Source organism: Furipterus horrens, unplaced genomic scaffold, assembly GCF_987537825.1.
Source record: "Furipterus horrens unplaced genomic scaffold, mFurHor1.1.pri manual_scaffold_4, whole genome shotgun sequence".
NCBI classification, from domain to species: domain Eukaryota; kingdom Metazoa; phylum Chordata; class Mammalia; order Chiroptera; family Furipteridae; genus Furipterus; species Furipterus horrens.
Window position 1 is genome coordinate 32,002,735 of NW_028327174.1, and position 22,438 is coordinate 32,025,172.

General features: G+C 35.8%; 1 protein-coding gene across 1 annotated transcript in view; it reads left to right on the plus strand.

Annotated features, from left to right (window-relative positions):
• PDE3A (phosphodiesterase 3A) overlaps positions 1–13,839 on the plus strand; it is a 298,190-nt gene extending 284,351 nt beyond the window's left edge. The window contains exons 13-16 of the mRNA XM_090272895.1: positions 850–1,053; positions 1,731–1,886; positions 3,602–3,860; positions 11,312–13,839. Coding sequence (XP_090129021.1) covers positions 850–1,053; positions 1,731–1,886; positions 3,602–3,860; positions 11,312–11,553 — 861 coding nt within the window. The 3' untranslated portion in view covers positions 11,554–13,839. The remainder of the gene's footprint in view (positions 1–849; positions 1,054–1,730; positions 1,887–3,601; positions 3,861–11,311) is intronic.
• Positions 13,840–22,438: the final 8,599 nt, after the last annotated feature.

Here is a 22,438-nt window from a genome sequence, read left to right on the forward strand (position 1 = left end):
CCCTAGCTGGTATGACTCAGTGGATTGAGTGCCAGCCTGTGAAGCAAAGGGTCCCCTGTTCGATTCCCAGTCAGGGCACATGCCTGGGTTGTGGGCCAGGTCCCCAGCTGGGACCACCCAAGAGGCAACCACACATTGATGTTTCTCTCCCTCCCTTTCCCTCTAAGAGTAAATAAATAAAATCTTTAAAAAATAATAAAAATGATAATTTTCATGTGCTTCCTTCTTCATTTTGTCCTAATGCCTTTCCCCCCTCTACTCTCTATCACACTAGTCTTCTAGCATTTTTAGGCAACTTTCTCTTTTTCTGGGTCTTCCCTCAGCATTAATAATTACAAATGAGTAGATATAGTTTCTGTATACCTCCAATTACTAATTAAAGAGTGATATATCCTATGTCTGATTGTGGGGTGAGAATGTTTTAATTCATGGACTTCTCGGGGATTTCATCGTTCTTTATGAGTTATGTGTTTAACTAAGTAGGTCGTTCTTATTCCAGATGCTAGAAGTAGCTGAGTTACTTCTTAGGGATATTAATACATTTGCATATTTGGGGACATTAAATTCCTATACTCTGCCAAGAACTTTGATAAAATCTAACACCAAGCCCTCACTTGGAAAGTGTTTGGAATAAAGTTTCAAGTATATTAACTTTATCTTACAAAAAAGGAATTTTAAACAAGAAGAGCAATCAGTAGCCAATGTGCATAAGTGATTCTTAGTAGGCAGCAGTCACAGGATTACATTTCTGTGTTCCCTGAAAAAAGAAAATTCCAAAAGCATTGCATATTCTTGTTTTTATAATTTTAACTTAAAAATTGAACTCTTCACTCTCTTTTATTTGCCTAGGCGGTGCTCTATAATGATCGTTCAGTTTTGGAGAATCATCACGCAGCTGCTGCATGGAATCTTTTTATGTCCCGGCCAGAGTATAACTTCTTAGTTAACCTTGACCATGTGGAATTTAAGCATTTCCGTTTTCTTGTCATTGAAGCAATTTTGGCCACAGACTTGAAGAAACACTTTGACTTTATAGCCAAATTTAATGCCAAGGTAACTAGATTTGTGTCAGTCTTTGTTTTATGGCCACATTGAAAGGTGTCATAGAACTGAAATATTGAACAAAACTTATCGTAGTCACCTATTATATGTCAAATGTGAACATGAACTGCAAGAAAATGTTTAACTAGACACAGATAAATAGGCATTGATCCCAATCTAGAAACCTGAGAAGTTGAGACCCTATCTCTATATATTATACTTTGTGCTACAGAGAAATAATCAAATTATATCATTGTGTTTTTGTTTGAATTAATTTGTTCCCATGTCTGTGGTATACAAGCATGAATTATCTGATAGCAGAAAAGTCAAAATCCTGAAGCAAAATTTCATGTCAAACAGAAATGCCCAAATGTTAATTTACGAAAATTTCTTACTTGTAGCTATGTTCTTTTAATAGTAATAGGTAGCATGCTGATTTTAAATAGCATTTATTTTAAATTTCATAATTAATAATTACCTATCATTTATTCTTTTACTTTTTTGATGAACTATTTTACTATTCATTTATGCAAGCCAGCAACATTATTTTAAATAGCTGAGAAAGTCCTCATTACTTGGTATTTGGATCTCCACACGGCAGGAAGACAATAAATATTCTATTGTTTATTCTCCTGTTCAACTTTTGCTTTCATTGAGGTAAAACACATTCAACTTTGTTCCTCAAACAGGTGAATGATGATGTTGGAATAGATTGGACCAATGAAAATGATCGTCTACTAGTTTGTCAAATGTGTATAAAGTTGGCTGATATCAATGGGCCAGCTAAATGTAAAGAGCTCCATCTTCAGTGGACAGAGGGTATTGTCAACGAGTTTTATGAACAGGTAACATTTAATCCATATGTAGGCTGCTCATAAATTCTCCAAAGCTCCCAAAAGCTTTGAGAGTGTGACCAATCTATTTCATACTAACCCTAACATTAGAAAATGCACTGGCCAATTTTAATCACAGGGTAAAAAAATTACAAAAAAATGGATTAAATTATAACCATAAAAACTCTTAAGTTATTTGCAAGTAATTTGAGAGAAGATGTTGAAGTAATAGACATTGGGAAGGCCACTGAAATATTGTCTTTTACAGATTTGTTATAATAGAAGCCAATTTACATTTAAATATATGAATATATACCAGATTAAGTTTATTGATTTTTCTATTAGAGTTAATAACAGCAATGTATGAAAACATTTAAAAAGTAGGCATTTTACTTGCCATGATAATGTGAGGGTTAGCACACTACCAAAAAACTATCACCAAAACTTATGCACTGAGAAGATTATACTTAAAACTTTGTGTTTAGTATTGTGAGCCACTCTCTTAAGATGAATCTGGAGGTAGTGGAGCAGGGAGAAAAGACAGGGATCAGTGACATAAAAGGACATGAAGATATTAAAAGAAATGAAGATATTAATCCCAGGGGAAAATAGAGGTGATATAATAACTATCTTCAGATACTTAAAAGAATGACATACAAATTTAGGATTAGGTTTATCATGACGTAATTGTAGAGATTAAAGAAGACAAATGATATGACGTACTTGATATAGGATTTGATTTATAAGAAACATTAAATTCTTTTCTGCTTCCCTATAAAGGTTATATGTATAACCAGTTTAAAGAAGGTCAATGTCAGAAAGAAATTTATATTACTACAGGCATCCAGAAATAGAATGAGGCACCATAATAAGTAATAAATTGTCTGGACATATTAGAGATTATAAAGAATCTTTGCATGTATTACTCATAAGATTCATATGCACAATAAAAGGTTTGTGCTTATAGAAAATAATGTACTGCCTTTCCTAGAGATGAGGTTAATTTATAATCAATCCTGAAATATTTAAATACAGGAAAATAAGAAAAAGAAAAATTCACTTATAGTAATTCTAATACATAGTCCTAAACATTGTTGATATATCAATGTTTATGATATATCAACATTAATAAGTTCTATATTAATTTTGCTCAATAACGTCTGGTTAACAATCTTATTGTTTTTTCAGAAAGACTCAGAACTGTTTAAAATAGAATGATCCTATTATACATATAGGTAAATAAGAATATAGAAACCATATAATCACAAATGATATAATTCAACCAAAAGCTAGAATACGTTAGCAACTTTAATTGAGCAATAGTGTATTTTAAGATTTCTAATAGCCAAGGTAAAACAGGAAAACATGATAGATTATGTATTTGCTTGGTAATTATTTCCAGCATTTGTTTTATGATACGTTTATTATATAAGGCACACTGACTAATGTGATAAGAAACATCATCTACTGAAACATTAAACCGTTACTTATAGCTCCCCTTGATCAAAAACTGAAACCTCAAGATCAAAAAAGTGGTAAATGGCAACAAAGCATTTCTAAAGGAACCTTAGTAATTTGGGTAGAATCTCTTAGCAATAAAGAGGAAATTTACACATGAATGTTTGAGTTCTCTCATATTTCTTAGATGCTAAGAAATACTTGTATTTTAAGCTTTCTTGGTCATTTGCCTTTTTAGTTAACTCTTCATGCTAAATTCCCATTTCTAGGGTGATGAAGAGGCCAGCCTTGGATTACCAATTAGCCCCTTCATGGACCGTTCTGCTCCTCAGCTGGCCAACCTGCAAGAATCCTTTATCTCTCACATTGTGGGTCCTCTGTGCAACTCCTATGACTCAGCAGGACTGATGCCTGGGAAATGGGTGGAAGACAGTGATGAGTCAGGAGATACTGATGACCCAGAAGAAGAGGAGGAAGAGGAAGCAGCACCAAATGAACAGGAAACCTGTGAAAATAATGAATCTCCGAGTAAGCTATATAAAATCTATTTCTAGGTTCAGATGAATCTTATACTTTTTATAAATTACACACTGTGAGTTCAAATATTATCTCTTGAATTTTATTATGGGTAGCCCCCTTACCAAATCTCATAAAAGAGAAATTACAGACTGTGGGATTTATAATAATATCGTGTTCATACAAAGATATGTTCTTTGTCGTGAAGTAAAAAAGAGATCATTGGGGCCTTTTCTTCAGAGTATCTTAATGATTTAGAAATGAAAGGAATTTTAGGTACCATATATGCTTTTATCAGCTTGGTTCAGGGAGACCATGTAACACAGTAAGAGGTAATCACCCAACCATTCAGCAGATATTTATTGAGCACCTACTGTGTGGTGGGTATTCTTCCAGGTACTAAAGACAGAGCTGTGAACAAATCAGACAAGAGAATAAATAAATTCTTGCCCTTTTAGACTTGCATTCCAGTGGGGTCAGCAGACATTATGCAAGATGAATCAGTAAATCAAAGTATGTTAGGTACTGATAAATGTTAGAGTAAAAAGAAAAACAAAGGTAAGATGATATGAAATTAAAATTAAAGGTTAAATTTTAGATAAGGTGGCCATGGAAGGTCTAAATAAGAGAGCATTTTAAAATTGTTTATAAGACCCAAACAAAGTGAAGGAGTGGCCCATAAAGACAGACATGGAAAGAGAATTCCAAGGGGAGGGGAAAGCAAGCCATGTAAGGTTCAGAAGTGGGCTTGGCCAGATGTTTAAGCAGTATCAGGGGAGTAGGATGGCAGAAGCAGAGGAAAGGGGGCAGGAGGGCAGCAGGAGAGGTGGGGGGTCAGATGACGTAGGGTTTGAGGTAGGGCTCTGTAGATCACAGCATGGAGTTTGGCTTTTACTGAGATGGGAAGCCATCACAGGTTTTGAGTAGAAGTGTTTGTTGATTCTACTTACATTTTAACTATCTTGCTTCAGCTGCTATATTGAGTATATTCTTGAGTTTGAGATAGAAGAAAGGGTATGAGCAATGCGATGAGTTAAGAGGCTATTGAAATTACCCAAGTGAGAGATGACTGTGGCTTTGGGTCCACCTCTGGTCATTGATTTGGACTGCATAGCACACCCAATCTAATCAATTTAATGTAATTAACTATAAAAACAGATAATTTTTCTTCACATCATGAAATACTGTCTGCTATTTCGCCTGCCACAGGAGGAGACCCGAATAGAAAAACCTATAACCCTCAGAGTGACATTGCACAAATACTTTTCCTATATTCTTGAGAACATAGTATATGGTTTCTCTCTGCCTTCATAGATAAAGAACGTACAGCATTAATATTTTTCAAAACCCTTACCAAAAATATTACCAGGAAAGACATTCTGATCATTTGTTCCTATATTTTAGCAATCAGGAAAATGCATGACTTGTTCCATTTTGGCCATCTAGTAAGGGGATATTCTAACATGGGCATTAACCTATTCTGACTTCATGTAAGTGACCATTGTAAACTCACATAAACATAAGTAAGAAGGCATCATTAACTAAATAGGCAAGGTTATGCACATTTGTCTCTAGGTCAGATTTTTGCTTATGTTCTATCCTATATATTAACTTTAGTACAGAATGGGGGAAATCAAAAGGTTTTATTCCCTTCAATATTCTATTATCAAAGTAATCATATTTTATTTCTCTGATGCTTATATAAAGATTTACATTAGAAATTTTGTGTTCATCTTGGGATTTAGAGACTGGCATCAATAATTGAGATTCATGGGTTATTTATTCATTTTTTCATTTAGTAAACAGGCATTCATTTTGTTTATTTGTTTGTTTATTTATTTTTCATCCAGTCAACTAAGCAATTTGCTATCTGACTAAAGACATGACCATTTTTTACTGATTGATATTGGAAAGTGTTGTCAGCTTTAACTTCTGGAAAATCTTTGTTCCCAAGAGCCCTAACTGATTGCTATTTGAACACAAACACATTGAAAAAAGTGCACACACACATAAACCAGGCGTCAAGAATTGAAGAATCCAGGCCAGGAGATTTAACAGGCTCAACTTGTCAATGTTGGCTCTAGCCCAAATGAGACAACCAAATACTCTGTTTAATTCCTCTCTGTTCTCTAAGGTTGGGTTGCCATACTGACATCCAGATTCTGATGTGTTACTCTCCTGACCTTCCTGTTTTTATCAACCTCACTAAAGCAGGAATGAGAATTCTCTGGATTCTGTTTACTGACTTCTAAATGTCAACTGGCCACCACATATTAAAACCTAAAGTATCCATCAACAATGATTTGATAATGTAGCTTTTGAAAAATTATCTTTGAAGTATTCCTTGATAGCCAAGAATATGATAAAGTGTTAGTTTTTCATAAGAATTGGCTACATGGAGTAATGAAATTTTAGAAATGGGAGGAGAATTGACGGTCATTTAGTTCAGTTGCCTCCTTTTACAAAAGACTAAACTAAGGCTTAGAAATTTAAATAACATTCCAAGGTGTGAATAGTTTCTGCAGAATCAGAAAGGAAACCCAAGTCTCTTCATTTTTAACTCCATTGTCTTTGATGCTTGTAATTTTAATCTCAGAATTCATATCGATTATCATGGTTAACTCAGTTAGCTAAACTTAGATTTGAATTAAATATGCAGCCCTGGTCAGGGAGCTCAGTTGGTTAGAGTATTATCCCAATATGCCAAAGGAAGGGCTCATAGACCATCACCCAATGAATACATTGATGGGTGGAAAAACAAGTCTCTCTCTCTCCCTCTTCCCCCCATCTCCTCCTCCCCTTTTCCCGCTCTCTCCCCTTCCTCTCCCTTCCTCTCTGGTCTAAAATTCAATAAATAAAAATAAATAATAAATTAAACTAAATATGTACTGATAACTTCACCAATTTACAAAACTTGGAGACCTCCCAGGAAACATAGAATAAAATGTTTCAATATGGTATCCTAGGGAAAAGAAGGCTTTTTCTCTACCTCATAATTAAATCTGAAAGATTCCTGCAGAGAGCTAAGAGGTTTCTAATGAAGTACTAAGCTGCATTTAGAATTTGAGCAATGAAAGGCTCTTTGTTCTCAGTTCAAAAGGTTCCAGTGCTCAACGATTTGGCTCCCAATACAAGCATGTTTTAGACCACCTGCAGACTCTAATCTACGCAAATTTATCTGGTACAAACTTTCTTCTACGTCACTTCATTCAGTTTAATTCCAGAGAGGTTTATTACTAATGTTAAAGGGCATTAATAAGAGAACAGCTGCTGTCATGGACACTTCCCTGAAAAGAAAAGGAGAAAAATTGAGCTTTTTGTTAGCTTCTTCCCTGTGAATGCCCTGCCATGAATGTGTATAAATTTCAGATGGAATAATAACCTTGCACAGTGGAGTGTTTCGTATAACTGTGACATAAGTCTGTCCTGTAGCCAGAGGTCATCTGTGACTCTTGATTCAAGATATTAGGATAAAAAGCATGTTAACCTTTTAAAATTTCTCAATAGAAACTGATCTGTTCTTAAATATAACAAAAACAAAGTAGAAATAAACAAGTAAATGGCTTTGAGAGAAGAGTACTTTAGAGATTTGCTTTATAAAATCTAATATATTAATACATTTAATTATTTTTGATAGAAAAATTCTCTCTATATATCCCTTGTTGAGAAGCTTTTGAATAAAGAAATTGCTGTCATGCTCAGGGCCCCATGCCCTGTGCCTGTAGGCATGCCCCTCCCTGCCTGGAATCCACCAGCCCCTTCCTCACCCAGTGTATTTAATTCTCATGATTTACATCTCAGCTCAGGTGTCAAGTCCCTTGAAAAAAGAATCTCACCTGTTCCCCCACACATTGAGTCTTCTGTGTCACTCTGATTTGACGTATCAAAAAGAAATGGCACCACACACTTGTTAAAAATGCCAAGGAAGACATTATTCAAGACCATTGCAATAGGGAAAACAATGGAACTCACCTTCCTTGAAACAAAGGCAAGAGAGTTTTAAGCGCTGGGATGAACTAGTGAAAAAGTACTGGAGGGCCTTAGAGGGAGCTGGTCTGTACGATTAGGCGCTGTGTTTTTGCTAACTGGTGCTTACTGAAGTTAGGCTCCCAAGTCCTCCCAAGTTGTAACACTGGCTAGAGGCTGGGAGGAAAGCTGTATATTACAAAGGGGCAGATAAAGAATTGGCAGTTTTGAGTTTTATAAAGTAAACGCTCTATGAAAAGGGAGGTCAGAGACCTGTGGTCTGGAAGAAACCTGTCTAAATTTTACTCAAGCTGAGGTGAATATCAAAGCCATCCTGGTCACATGCTTATATCTTTTCTAAAATATAGCATGTGTATTTCATGTTTTGTCTTCTTGGCTTTCTCTCCTACAAATTGTAAGCTCGTTTAAGGTAAGCTCTAGACAAACGGTCCTTGTTTTCATAGCATCCAGAAAACTGTCTGTCAGTTAGTAGGTAGTCAATGTAGGATTGATTGATGGGTCCATTTCATGAATAAAATAAGGAATAGAGTAAATTTTTGTTTGTTTTTAAGTCTTGCTTAAGATTCTGCCCATATCCATTCTCTCTGGTATTTCATCAGTTTAATAAGTTTTATGTGTCTGTGTGGTTTAAAAGTAATTCAAGATAATTTCATCATGTCCTGTTTCTGAACTGCGTTTTAAAAATCGATCTTGTCCTATGAAACTTAAGAAATTTCTGTGGTATATTATAATAAAACCACTGTAGCAATCTTAACTTTCACAAAAACTTTGATGTGTGACCTTCAAGAGAGCTTTTTTCTTTGGTACATCTTATAACAACTGACTTTTTTTGCTATTATTATCTCCCCCCTCCTTTTCCCTCTCCTCCTCTTGTTTTTTCCAGGTTATACATTGCAATTCATTGCAACTTCATTAAGTAAACCCAAATATACCTGTTTAACATCTGAAAACTTGTACTGTAATTCTTTAATATAATCTCAATTAGATCAGAATTCTCTCTGGACCACTTTTACACTATCACTTTTATCACTTATCATACTTGATCACTTAGTTGAAACTGTGGAACAGAAACTAGAAATGACATGATTCATTTACTAAACTTCTACTGAATTCTTACGAAAGACTAGGGCTTTGTGGCTATCCTCACAAAGCGGGGAGATAGCTTCTCTCCATGGAGAAGTTTGCAGTCTAATAGTCGAATCTTAGCCTAATTTCTGAATTCTTTGCCTAAGTCTAAAATAGTCACTTGGATGAAAATACTGAGAGAGATAATATATTCTGGTAGCTTAGAAGAGAACAGCCTTCTCTTCGAAGCTCAAAATCAGCTGCCCACATTATGTCTCCACTTGTAGGATTCACAGACACTTTGTGTTCAACTTACACCTCGAATTTGGTCCCACCTGATGTTCCCTTTCCCAGTGCATCATACCACCCATCACTTAACTACTCAGGCCAAGTAGCTCTAGGGCTGTCTATGATTCCTTCCTCTTCTTTATTTCATGTATATAATCATTTGCCAAAGTCTTGTTGATTAAACTTCACAAATATTTTTCTCCTTTATCTATCTTCATTTCCAATACCTCCATCTTAGTCCAAACCAATGCCATCATGCAGTATCCTCCCAGGTGAAACATTTCCCTCTCTGTCTGCTACCTTTCAAAGACTTTGCAGGACTCAGTATAATTCATTGTAGCTACTTGTTCACTCTCTATATTTCCCCTAGAGTTAAGGCTCCAGGCTGGCAAGTATTATATCTATCTTATCTACCAGCGAGTCACCAGAGAGTGGCACACCTGTTACACAGTAGGTATTTAATAAATAGAAAATGAATTAGAAGCCTAAATAGCGAATTATAACACCAATGCAAATTATTTAAAACATTTTATGTTTCTTCTGTTGAAACTAATTTTATTACATTTCTTCAATCAAGATATGCAATTCTGTGAAAATTGCCTTAGTACTTCTATATTGAAAACATTGTTTGGACATGAGGGAATGTAACCTATTTATTTATTAAATGCATGTTTGCCGAGCCTTGTCATGTATCAGACCTGTACAGATCTTCACAAGTCTCCCTCAAAGAGTCTAGTCAAGGAGCTGGAACATATGAGAAGAAGATAAATTCTTTAGAGAATGTACACTTTTTAAGATATTCTTTTTGTTACAAGTAACAAAACTTCAGTCAAATTAGTGTATACAAAAGGGAAACTATTGCTTTGTGTAAACATAATATAGGTTAGCATTAGAAATTACATGCTCCTGTTCTTGTCTCTGACTCATTTGACTGACAGCTTGTTCTTTTAATCTTGCTTTCTTTGCGAAGCTGGAATTATAGCCAGCTCTGTGTTAACTATTACAAATACATAGGCAGAGAAGAAAAGATCTCCAGTCCTCATTCCCCAACCTCATACTCATTCTTTGCCAATGGGAGCAATCCCAGGTAAGAACTGTGATTGGCCTGACTTGGGTTCGATACCTACACACTGGCCAGTCACTGTGACACAACTGTGTTGTCACAGGTGGGTAGAGAAGTTGGATTTGACTGCCTTTTCCAGAACTACATAACTGAAAGAAGGGAGGAGAATTCCCCTAAATGATTTGGGATGTCCAGTTACCAGAAAAAAGAGATAATGACAATGAGAAAGGGAAAAAATGGGAAACACTGTTTTCTCCGAGAGACATATATGGAGTGATGAGAGAGAGAGAGAGAGAGAGAGAGAGAGAGAGAGAGAGAGAGAGAGAGAGAGAGAGAGAGAGAGAGAGAGAGAGAGAGAAAGAGAGAAAGAGAGAGAGATTTTACTTAGAAGAGGAATTCAATAAAGTCTGACTGGGTCTCAAAGTAATAAATGGACATGAACTTTCAGTGACTGAGAAGAATATTTCAGAAGAAAGGTCTGTACCAACTTGAAAGTAGAAGAGGTCCATGTATACACAAAAAAATAGAGCAGATAAGTATAGATAGAAAAGATAGAAAAGAGGCTACAGATGAAGACTACAAATGCGTGTTTGTGCTAGCTTGTGGGAAAGTTTTGAAAAGAGTTTGGAATTAATTTTTTAGTCCACATGAAGAAGAGCAGTAACATCAAAACCATCTTTAAAGAAGTCAGTCTTGTAGACCCTTGCGATTTGGACTGGTTGACAATGCAAAGGAAGGCATAACAAAAAGTAATTTTGGTAATCTTGGTAAAAAGTCTTGAGAGTCCGAAGGAATGGGAGTAATAGCAAGATGCTTAGAGACAGAACCTTGTCTTGGACATTACCAAATGTTAACTACTATTCAGAGTTATATCTCAGTGATAAATTAATGGTGATTGCCATCTTCTTATTATTTCCCTGTTCTCAGAAATGACATTATTACAATATACAAGTCAAGTGATAGATATATGTGTCCATTGGTACTGAATTCCTATTAATGTGAAAAGAAATAACCGTTGCATTCATCACACAAGTAAGTTGTTTAATTTATATTTTCTCAGGAAAGAAAACTTTCAAAAGGAGGAAAATCTACTGTCAAATAACTCAGCACCTCCTGCAGAACCACAAGATGTGGAAGAAAGTCATTGAGGAGGAACAGCGATTGGCGGGGATCGAGAGTCAGCCCCTGGACCAGTCTCCACAGCAGCGCTCCTCAGAGCAGATCCAGGCCATCAGGGAAGAAGAAGAAGAAAAAGGGAAGCCAAGAGGAGAGGAGAGTGTAACCCCAAAGCCAAACCAGTGACAATGGGTAGAATGAGCTCTGTCCCCAAACCGGGTGACTTGTCGCAGACTCTCTTCAAGCCAGCACAACACTTAGACACAACACTGTAGAAAAACAAGAAGATGGGCGAATGGCCATTGCATTGGGGGACTCTTTGCATTTTCTGTGTTTATTTTTACAGTGAGGTACATGGTTAAAAATTCTTGCTCAGAGAAGCTTTCACGTCACAACACCAGCTTTTTTAAAGGAAGAAATATATATGTGTGTGTGTATATAAGCTCTCACATAGATACATGTAAAGCATATTCACACACACACACACACACACACACACACACACTGAAAGCCAGAATTTCTGGTTCCACAATGTAGTGACATTCATATTAAGATATATAGTGGTCACTGTGATATATAATAAATCATAAGAGAAAAATAAAGGAAAACAAAGGAAATGGTGAGGCTTAGCAGGGGAAAAGGGCAGGAAATGTAGGTTACAACTAAGAAGCTTTTGCTCTTAGTACTAAGGGATGAAAGTTCCGGAGAATTATTTGAATTCTTACACATTCTGCCAACATTGTGTGTGCATGTGCTATGTATGTGTGTATGTGTGTGTGTTTGACAGAGAGAGGATTAAATGGGTGTTTGTGGGTATGTATGCTTGTGTGTATGTAAAGCAAGAGTTTTGTGGTTAGTGGTTTTTAAAATTCCAGCAGCAGACAACACATGTGAACAAATGGGGAAGAGTTCGCTCTGGAGTGTCTGAGAGGCAGCCATTCCAAATGCCTTCCTCCAGGTAGCTTCAATAAAGGTCCCTCTGCATGGCTGGGTGAGAGGGCCATGGGATTGGTACTACTGCTAAACACCACTTGGAGGCTCTCTGTCACCATCCTTAACGGGGAAGACGGAGGTATTGTCCAACCTACTCGCCCAGTGAATGTATAGGAGTTCTTTGTGAGTATGCCTGTCACTCACCTAACTTACATGTAAATCACCGTGTAAGGGGATGGCATTCTTTATGCATAACCACCTAGGAAGGGACTGGAGTCAAGTCTTTTAATAAGGTTAGAATTCTAAAAGGTTTCCAGGCGAGACCTGGAAAATTGCTTTTTACAGTGGTCTCCCATGTCTCAATCTGGTACAAAATGTGTATCATAGAAAAAAAGAAAAAAGAAAGGAAGGCAAGCGGCAACTGTGCAAGAGATGAAGGGGAAAATTTCAACCTAGGGCTTCGTGTTTGTTGACATAGTGAAAGCCCGATTCTTGGCAACCGTTGAAGATTGGCTTTTGGGTGGCGAAGGCCCGGCGGGCCAGCCCCGTGGTGGTGATCCCCGTGCTGCGCGGTGGGGTAGCTTCTCTCTGCAGTCTGGCCCGTTGCCATGCTTCTTTTGGCAGGGACGATTATAGAAGAATTGGGGGGGACTGGGCCTATTATTGAAAGTCTTTTTTTTTTTTTTTTAAGTTTCTTTGTTTATCTACACTTGTTTATGCTGTGAGCCAAACCTCTATTTAAAAAGTTGATACTCACTTTCAATATTTTATTTCATATTATTATATTTGTCATGAATAGTTATCTTGATGTAAATATAAAGATTTTTTTTTTGTTTCTGTAGATAGTAATCTTTTTTTTTTAAGGGAAAATGAAACATTTTTATAAAGTTATATTTTAATCACCATTTTTATACCTTGAAGCTATCTCCAAGCCCAGTAAGACAGTGATGATTCATTTGCATGGAGGTCTATGTACGGTCACTCTTCTACCTATTCTAATACAAATGAAAATCTGATAACAGTTATTTTGTGTCAACTAAATGGGAATGCTGCAAGAATGTTTTTTCACTAGTAACTTTTGCTAACTTTTGGGTCCATGGCTCCCAAGTGAAAGACTTTTTTAATCAGCACCATATGTTTATCATCGGTGTCCAGTTCTTCCCAACACTTTTTGATTCTAACTCTTCCTTCAGTAGTATATACAGACCTGCTCCTCATCTAAACAAGCTTCTAAGTAAATCTTGATTGTGATTTCTACTTTTTATTTCCTCTGAAATCATTGAAAAGAGTGTTTACACTGAAAATACCTTCGTTTCTCATAAATGGTTAATTTTCCCTTCTGAAGCAACGATTTAATCAGGTTAGAATTCTAAAAGGTTTCCAGAGAGGAGCTAGGAAATTGCTCTTCAAATATGGCAATGATAACAATAAAAAATAACATGGTTTCAAGGCAAATTTCTCAGTAAGTAGGAAAACATGAAAAGGATGAAATTGTTGTAGACTCTGCCTAAATAAAGAGAATAATTGCTTTTTTTTTTTTTTTTTGAGTTAACACCAGGTCTTTATTATTTAGGACCTACTGAGTTGTTTTCAATTTTCTTAGCATTGCCTGTGTGCCTTTATGTTTGCAAACGTTACTGTGAGTCAGATACATTTCCCCAGTGAACTTAACTCTTCTCATTCCCTTGCAAATAAGAGAAAGGAAAGAAGGATTTATATTCATATACCTCTTGTATCTAATTTCTTAACAAAACTAATGTTTTCCCCTTCTCCAAATGCCATATGTCTCTAAAATAAATACAAGTTGAGGAAAAATCTAGGTGTGTCACATCAGTGGAACAGCAGGAGAACAGTTGTAAATCTAGAATGGTGTATTAGCAGCTTTATCAAAGCTACATGGTCCCAAGCAAGGGCCTGCCTGGCTGCCAACACAGAGATCTTAGCAAACTGCCCAGTTTTGTTTTGTTTTTTGACTTAAAGTATATGAAATAATGATGGCCAAAGCAATGAGAATCTCTTCATTCCAGAGTGTTTATCAGTTTAGGACTGATCATTTTTTCTTCAAAGATAAATTATCATATTAAAGCTAGAAGGCAATGGGAATAAAGGAATGGAGACTCACCAAGGACGTGGCTATCACACACACCCGGTACATCCCAAAGGATGCCTAGGGACATAAAAAGATATTTCTGCAGTGAAGTTCTCCCCTTCCTTGGTGACAGCAATATTATTGTGCTCACTTCCAACCCCAGAGCTTAATTTCTTAAAGTGTATTTGTTACAGTTTCCTACATTTTTATATGAGTCTATTTATAGGTGCCATTAGATAAACTCAGGTCTTTCAAATGAAAGAATTTCTAGCCCTTTAGGGAAAGGGAAAAGATAATTGTATAGACAGCCATAAAACCAATGGTAGTAAAAGTTGGAACTGAAGACCCTGTTGCTACTGGTTCTTTGTTAAAGAAAAGTCCAGGTATAATACAAGTGTTGTCAATGTTATTTCTAGCACACTGATAGAATGTCTTTCCACTATCCATCTAAACCAATCCTTAAAATATTCATTGGTGAAAACATCACTTTACAGATTCTTTAAGTATAAAAATTTGTTTTCCTCATTTATATAAGAACTGGCTTTTGTTTTCAGAAGATGAAGACAGTAGCTCTGTACAGGGATACATCTATATTGGTCTTCATCTAACAGGTAATTTCCTCATATTATACTTAAGAAAATATTTATTCTCTAAAAGCAGAACACCCAACTCTTTCTGGTCCATTTTCATGGAATTCCCAAACAAATTCCAACCATTACAATCCCAGTACTAAAGAAAAGGGATTGCATGTCATGCAGACTGTTCATATTACATGTATGTATTGCGATTTCTTCATGTCCCCTGCCTCTCTTGGGTCATGATTCCCCGATGTCCCTGTCACTTTCCCAGAGAACTTTCTTTAGAGGTAAAAGCTGTGCAAAAGCATGAGACTCAGGCCATACTTTGTTTAAATGATGGAAAAAATATAAATTATTTTCTAAGTAATAAAGACATGAAAATTATCATTGTAAATAAAGTTTAAAGTTTGAAATGACTACTTTACAAAATTGAACTATTTGTGTGATGAACGACTCCTGACTAGTGAGAAGAAGATAATCAAAAAATTATTTCTATTCTGCTTTGGGAGGTCTTTTTGGTGCTTCCATGTCTGTATGGGGATATCCACAGTAAGGGTCTTATCGTCCTTTCCTCCCAACCTAATCCTGATTCCTTCTTAATGCCTTTTCTAATTTATATGCCATTTTGGAAGTAAACTGCCTTTTAAAATGTCAGAAGACACCAATAAGACAAACTTCTATAAACTTTCGTAGTCTAGAGTAAATCAAGATTCTCCTTATTCTAGAGATTATCAGTAATGTGTGTGGGGAAAAAAAAATCAAATTTTAAATGCTTTTAGCTCAACTCTAGATAATTGATAGCTAAAATATCTTTATACTTTGAAACCAAACTGAGTTTCTTTTATTCACCTCTCTCACAAGCAGCAAAATACTTTATGACCATTGTCCTAGTGTATTTTTCTCATGATTTTTCCATGAGGTAAAACTAAGAACTTGCTGATATTGTCAGTTCATTTTTCAAATTTGTTCAACAAAGTTAAAACTTTAAGAGACAGATTTACCATTTTAGGTAAAAAGCATTCCAAAATTAAACCATTCTTAGAATTTCTAATCAGGTGGAAATAATAACAGTCCAGTTTTAGGTCTAATATTTATATCAGTTTGTTCCTTTATAAAACATTCAAATTCTTATTGGAAATTTGAGTGGGGGTAAATTATTTAAAGTATAAGCACTGAGTAAATGAAATAAACCATGCATTAGATAAATTGAGGTTTCTCTCAGCATTTGTATGTTTCACCCTAAAAAATCATGGTCAGAGAAGAGCACACATATTTTTCAATCTGTATTATGTACCATGGATGTTAGGCAATTTGTGCTCTTGCCTCACATGTTTCATTTGTTAAAATGACGCTGCCTTTAGCTTACCGAAGGGTGCTTTCACCTCACCTAAACTAATTTGCGTTCAGACTATGAAGTCATTCTAGAAAGCAGGTTAACAATGGTGACAAAAAGAATAATAATTGAGAATTCTATTGCTAAATGTGTTTGAAGATACAAAACTGAAGATTAAGTATTTGTTTTGCTATTGGAACTCAATGTGCTGATTCAAAAATACTGATCCAGTATAAATCACTTTATGCAGGTAAGACTATAAACAATATAAAATGATGGATAGATGGAAAACTAGCTTTTGACATATGCCCAAGGCTCTAAAAAGAATCTAAATTCTCCATATTATACTTTGAAGGTTGATTACCTTGGCAGATGTTGGTATCCGTGGATTTCTGCTTCTCCGAGGAGGTGCGGAGCACAAGAAAAGGCAAGCCTTCTTATTGATAAGAAATACTGAACGTGTCCATGTTCAAACAGATTTCCTCATTGCTTCATATCTAGAAGTCATTTTTAATATTGCAAGTAATTATAAAAGTGCTTCAAAGATAGTAATATTTAATCATCACTTCTACTTCCAAGAATATTTGAATTTGATTTATTTTTTGAACCAAAGCTGTTAAAGTTTTTGTATTATTCAATTAAAATGAAACCCACAAAATCACATTCCATGGTATGAAGATGCAAAATATTTTCATATAATCATAAACAGTATTATGTAACAGAACTGCAAAGAAGAATATTTCTTTTTTTCCCTAATGTCCTTCATGCCTCAGGGAGGAAAATGTTTTATGAAGGGTCCAATAAATACATGTAATGGATAAAAATAAATGTATTCCCAATAATCTAATTAGATTAAGTATACAAATTATAGAGTTCTTCTGAGTAATCCCAAGGAAAATGAATGTATTATCTACCAATTTATCATGTTTTAAGTTGTTTTAGATCAAATAGTCTATTCATCTAGATTATATTTTACTGAATTTTAATGCAATTTTAAACCTAAACACTTACCACCATTACTAAGAAAAACTAAATCTTAATAATCTTGATTCTCACAGATAAACACCAACCATTCATTCAATTAACCTCACCCACTACATTCATCTGCCAAAAGTGATTAAATGGTAGGTTGGAATTTAAAACTTATAAATAGAAAAGTACTTAAAAATATTTTTAAAGCTTTAAAGCTTTAACTAAATTTTCAATGTCAATAGAAATACCTGTTTCAAAAGGTTTACTTCTCTAACTCATGGTTAGTGAAGGAAAAATAATCATAATTTCCTGATCAGAAATTCTCCTCTGCTATAATTAGGAGATTGTCTTTCACCTCAGGTTCTAACTCCACATACCTAGTTTTATTCTGCAGCCCATAATACTAAAAAGAAAGAAAAACAGTAGAGCTGTGGATTGGGACTGAACACTACATAAAACTTCAAGGATCATCCCAGGACACCCCTTAATTTTATGACAAACCAATTTAGTTATTAGTTACTCTGGAATAAAAGGACTTAATGGATCCATACTTCAACCCTGACTTCATTTATTACAATCAGCACTTACACACATTTCCGAATGTGAATTAACCCTTGGAGCTTCGGAACTGCTTCTTGAATACCTTTTGAAGGGAAGGATTTTTTTTTTTAATTCTTGTAATTTGACTCCCTTTATAATAGCAAACTATTCAAATGGTTCATTGTGAAATTAAAAGTAATCGTTTAAAGATTTTCTTTGTGTATATAACTTGTTGGCTGATAGAATTTACCATGACCTTCCTTTTAAAATTTAACTGATCATTTTTATGACTCAAAAAAACCTATATTGTTAGATTCTTTGCTTTAGCTATTTACAAGCATAATTCAGCACTATAATGTTGCTATCTTTAAATAATAACCCTAACATATCTGCATATTACCTTTTAGTGGGATTGAAATGGCTTGAACTTTAGTATGTATTTGTTCATTGGCTTCAAAATCACTATTTTTAATACTCTGTAAACTATTTGCATGGGATTTTTACTATATTATATTTGCTTAACTTGTATGCTTTTTCCATTTGTGAGTGTAGTTCATTTCTTAGTATATTATCACATAACTTGTATGATTTTTATTCCAACAAGGACAATTTGTTAGTTGACAAGCACTGGAAATAAATATCACTGAATCCACCACCCCCTGATATTTCTTCCTGGAGATTTTTATCATGCAAATCACAAAAAGAAAATCGGTGCTTTTATAAATATTCTGAAACTATCAATGCAAAATACTGAAAGTAAGATTCTCCCTGGCTTTCTGTAATTATATTAGAATATGCAACTAAAAGAAATTTAATTAGAATCCAAAGCGTGTTTTGTTTGGGTTGGTTTGGTTACTTTGAGTCCATGTCTGGTGTTAAAATGTGTTGATTCCTGATGAAGCAATGTTCTGACCAGTTGTTACCTCTTCTAGGCTTAATACTGTCATTGGAAAGTTGAAATTAGCATTTCTAAAATATTTGAATTTGTAGGATATTCACAAACCAGAGAGTATTGGATTGACATAAATTTAGTATTCCTAAAAGCAATATTTTCAAATAATTGCCAACCAAAGTAACAGTGTAGGAGATGTCATTTGTACATGACAATGAAATTCTCACCACTCTCAACAACTGAATATGTTTATTAATAACTTTCCAAATTTATCAACTTTTAAAACTAAGACTGAGGCATTGGACTTAAGTGATCATTTATCAGTTGAAAATTAGATCTGTCCTTTCACCTGTATCTTGCACTTAATATATGTAGCAATAATTTGTATCCTACTATCACAAGTATTTGTTAAGTGATGTAGTTAATGGCTGGTAAATGTTTTGTAAAAAGTAGAATCTGTACATAAAAATTATTAGATAAATTGTATTTATTTTTATTGTTTTTTAGCTTAGACACTATAATGATGCTCCTTTTTTGCCAGATTTACTGGAAGTGCCTCCTAGTTTTCTATATATATTAATATTACAGTAAAAATATACTCTAGATTATTAGACTGTCACAGATGATGGATGTGGATATTACAATGTGAATATGATGTATAATATAAATACAATTCTGTGGTATTATGTTTGATGTAGTTATTTGTACAACTCCAGTCTTCCATCCAGCTTTTGGAAGGCACGCTTCCTTCTCGTGTCCAAACATAGTGGTTATACCCAGCCTGTGTCATAGTGTGACAACCATTGGCTTCCCTACAGTTTCCAAGGATTCCTGAGAGCTTCTATTCCCACAGTCACATCTCCCTTCCTATCATGATGAATTCACAGCCCTGTTAACCTTCATCTAATTTTCTACAGCTAAGCTGTTTCCTTCTCTCTAACTGAATCGTTAGCAGCAAGACAAACCAAGGTACTCAAATTTCCAGCGTTCACGTTCAGAGTTCTATAAAACAAACAGTGCTCACTTTTATCTGATAAATGCTACAATTTATCCTTTAAAGATTCTCTATGGATATTCAATACATGGAATATTTGGTTGGAGACTCAGAATTATTTTTTGTTCTGCGCATTTGAACAATTTTAGAAAACTTTGTATGATTCAAAAGAGAATGCTTTAATTAACTCAAATATAGTGCACAGAAACAAACAAAAGTAAGATGTGCTTTCTCCCCAAAGTTCCCAAGGAGTTAATTTTTCAAATATATTGACTTCCTTATATCTATGAGATAAAATCCCAACTCCTAAGCTTGAGATATTCAAAGCTCCCTTCACTCTGGCCCCAAACTATCCCTCCACTAAAGGAACCAGCCTTTTATAACTTATATTTCTATGTCCAAGGCATTATATCAGGGAATTATTTACCCATTCTACATACATACATTTCTTTTTTTGCACACACGCACACACATGCATGTGCACACATGCACACTTACAACTACGCACAGCACAACAGGGCAAGACTGACTATATCTTTTTCAGTTGTTAATTTTATCCATCTCCCAAGGCTTTCCTCTTATGGTGATGATCTGGTTCTCAGTTGTAGGGAGGAAATAGCTGAGTAGCCCAGGGTAAAACTTCATGTTCTTCGTGCAGTTAGCTGCTGTGAAAATGGTCTTGTGCAAGGAAAAGTTAGTTCACACAGTAGGGTAAGAGGAGTGACAATGGATAAGTTCTAGTGGAGCTTGAGGTCTTGGGACAGAGATAAGTGACATCTAGAGCCACTGACTGAAATAGAAAACCTCAAAGATCAGATAGTGTGTCCAGTTCCACAGATCACCCCTATGCCTGCTGTACACATGAAGTGGAGCTTGGGGTATGGGTAACACATCTTGACTAATGAAAAGAAAAAAACAAACATAGAATTAGTTCTTCAACTAGAAAACCTGCTTATTAGGATAGATTTAAGCAATGGTCTTGCTTATTTTAGTCCTGGAGCTACTTTGTGCCCTGATCATTCTTTCTGACATCATTTCTGGCTTAAGAAAGGAACCACAGGTCTATCTGCTGAAGTCTGTCAGATTTGAAGTATTATGGGGCTGCCTATGCTACCTGTGGTCCTCTGGGCTCCTTAGACCAGACAAAGTGGATGGGTGAGAGGAGATTGCTTTATACTTTGTAATTGGCTCTTACAAGGATTGGTGCAGAGTGGGGGTGGGGTGGTCGTAATGGGGACAGCTCTTCGCTTCATTGTCAGTTTGAGTGGCTTTTCCTTGCTGATGCCAAAGGTGAATTTCTTGAAGGTCTGGTCGTCAGGGATTTGAGGTAGTTAAAGATGATGTATTAGTTTTTTGTTCCTGCTGTAATAAATTTCCACAAACTTGGCTTCTTAAAACAATGCAAATTTATTAGCTCCCAGCTCTTTTGGTCAGAAGTCCAGAGGGGCTTGGCTGAACTCTCTGCTTCAGGTCTTTCACAGACTGAAATCAAGTGTTTATCAGCCTGAGCTTTTCTCCAAAGTCTGTAGAATCTGCTTCCAAGCTCATTCAAGTTGGCAAAATACAGTTCCTTATGTTTATAGGGCTGAGGTTACCAATTCCTGCTGGCTGTCCTCTGGGATCCTCTCCTCTTTTTAGGTCCCCTTCATGCCTCCCGGCATTGTTCCTCACCACCCCCATCATCAAAACAGCAACAGCACTCGATTCCTTCTTGCACTCTGGGACTCTGACTTCCTCTTCTGCTGCATCCTTTCTGTCTCCAGCTGCAGAAAGCCCTCTACGTACTTTCATGGTCTCAATGTGATTATATTAGGCCCAGATACCTAAGATGATCTCCTTATTGTTAGATCTTTATTATTATATCTTAAAAGTCCCATTGGTCTTGTAACTTAGCATATTTATAATTTCCTGGGAATTAGGGGGTGGGTATCCGTGAGGACTGTAATTGTCTTCCACAGATCCACAAAGAATGAAAAACACAGTGAAGATAATGAAGCCATGTCAGCCCACAGTCCTTCCACAGAATGGAAACTGATGCACATAATAAAATTGAGGGTTCAACTGTATAAAAACCAACAACAGTAATGGGGAAAGCAGAAAAGACCCAGTTTTGATACTGTGGAAGCAACCTGCTGAAAACCGAGTTGCACTACCAGCTGTAACCCCAGTGAGATTGGAACATGGTCTTGATGCCAAACTCAGGTTCTACAGGCTGCCGATTCAAAAGCCAACACTCGAGAGGCAAGTGCTGGTGTAAGGAAAGATGGTTTATTCAAGTGCTGGCAGCCTGAGAAGTTGGCAACTCCCGTCCTAAAGACCATCTTGACATCTCAGTGCAGGCAGGGGTTTTATTAGGTGGGAGAGGGAAAGCAGAACAAAGAAATCAGGCGGAGGGAAGTTGAAAGCTCTCTATGTGTAAGTCAGCACGGTCCATTTCAATGATTATCTCGAAACTGGTCAAGTGGAGGTCCGGTTTTTATGGTTGAAAATCAGCAAGTCTCCCCCAGCCAGAACTTCCATTGCTGGAGTCAGTCTTCCTCCCCGAGGCTAGTTCTTATAACTCTTACGCAAACGTGCCGCTTATCCATGGGTTATATATCAGTTAACAGTTCACCTTCAACAAAAACACTCTTAACAGAGACAATATTAAAAGAATAGAAGGGTGGGTAACAGTCTACTATAAAGCAATAGATAGTCTTAACATCTGCCAATATATGTTGCTGTTTGTCCAATAGAGAGA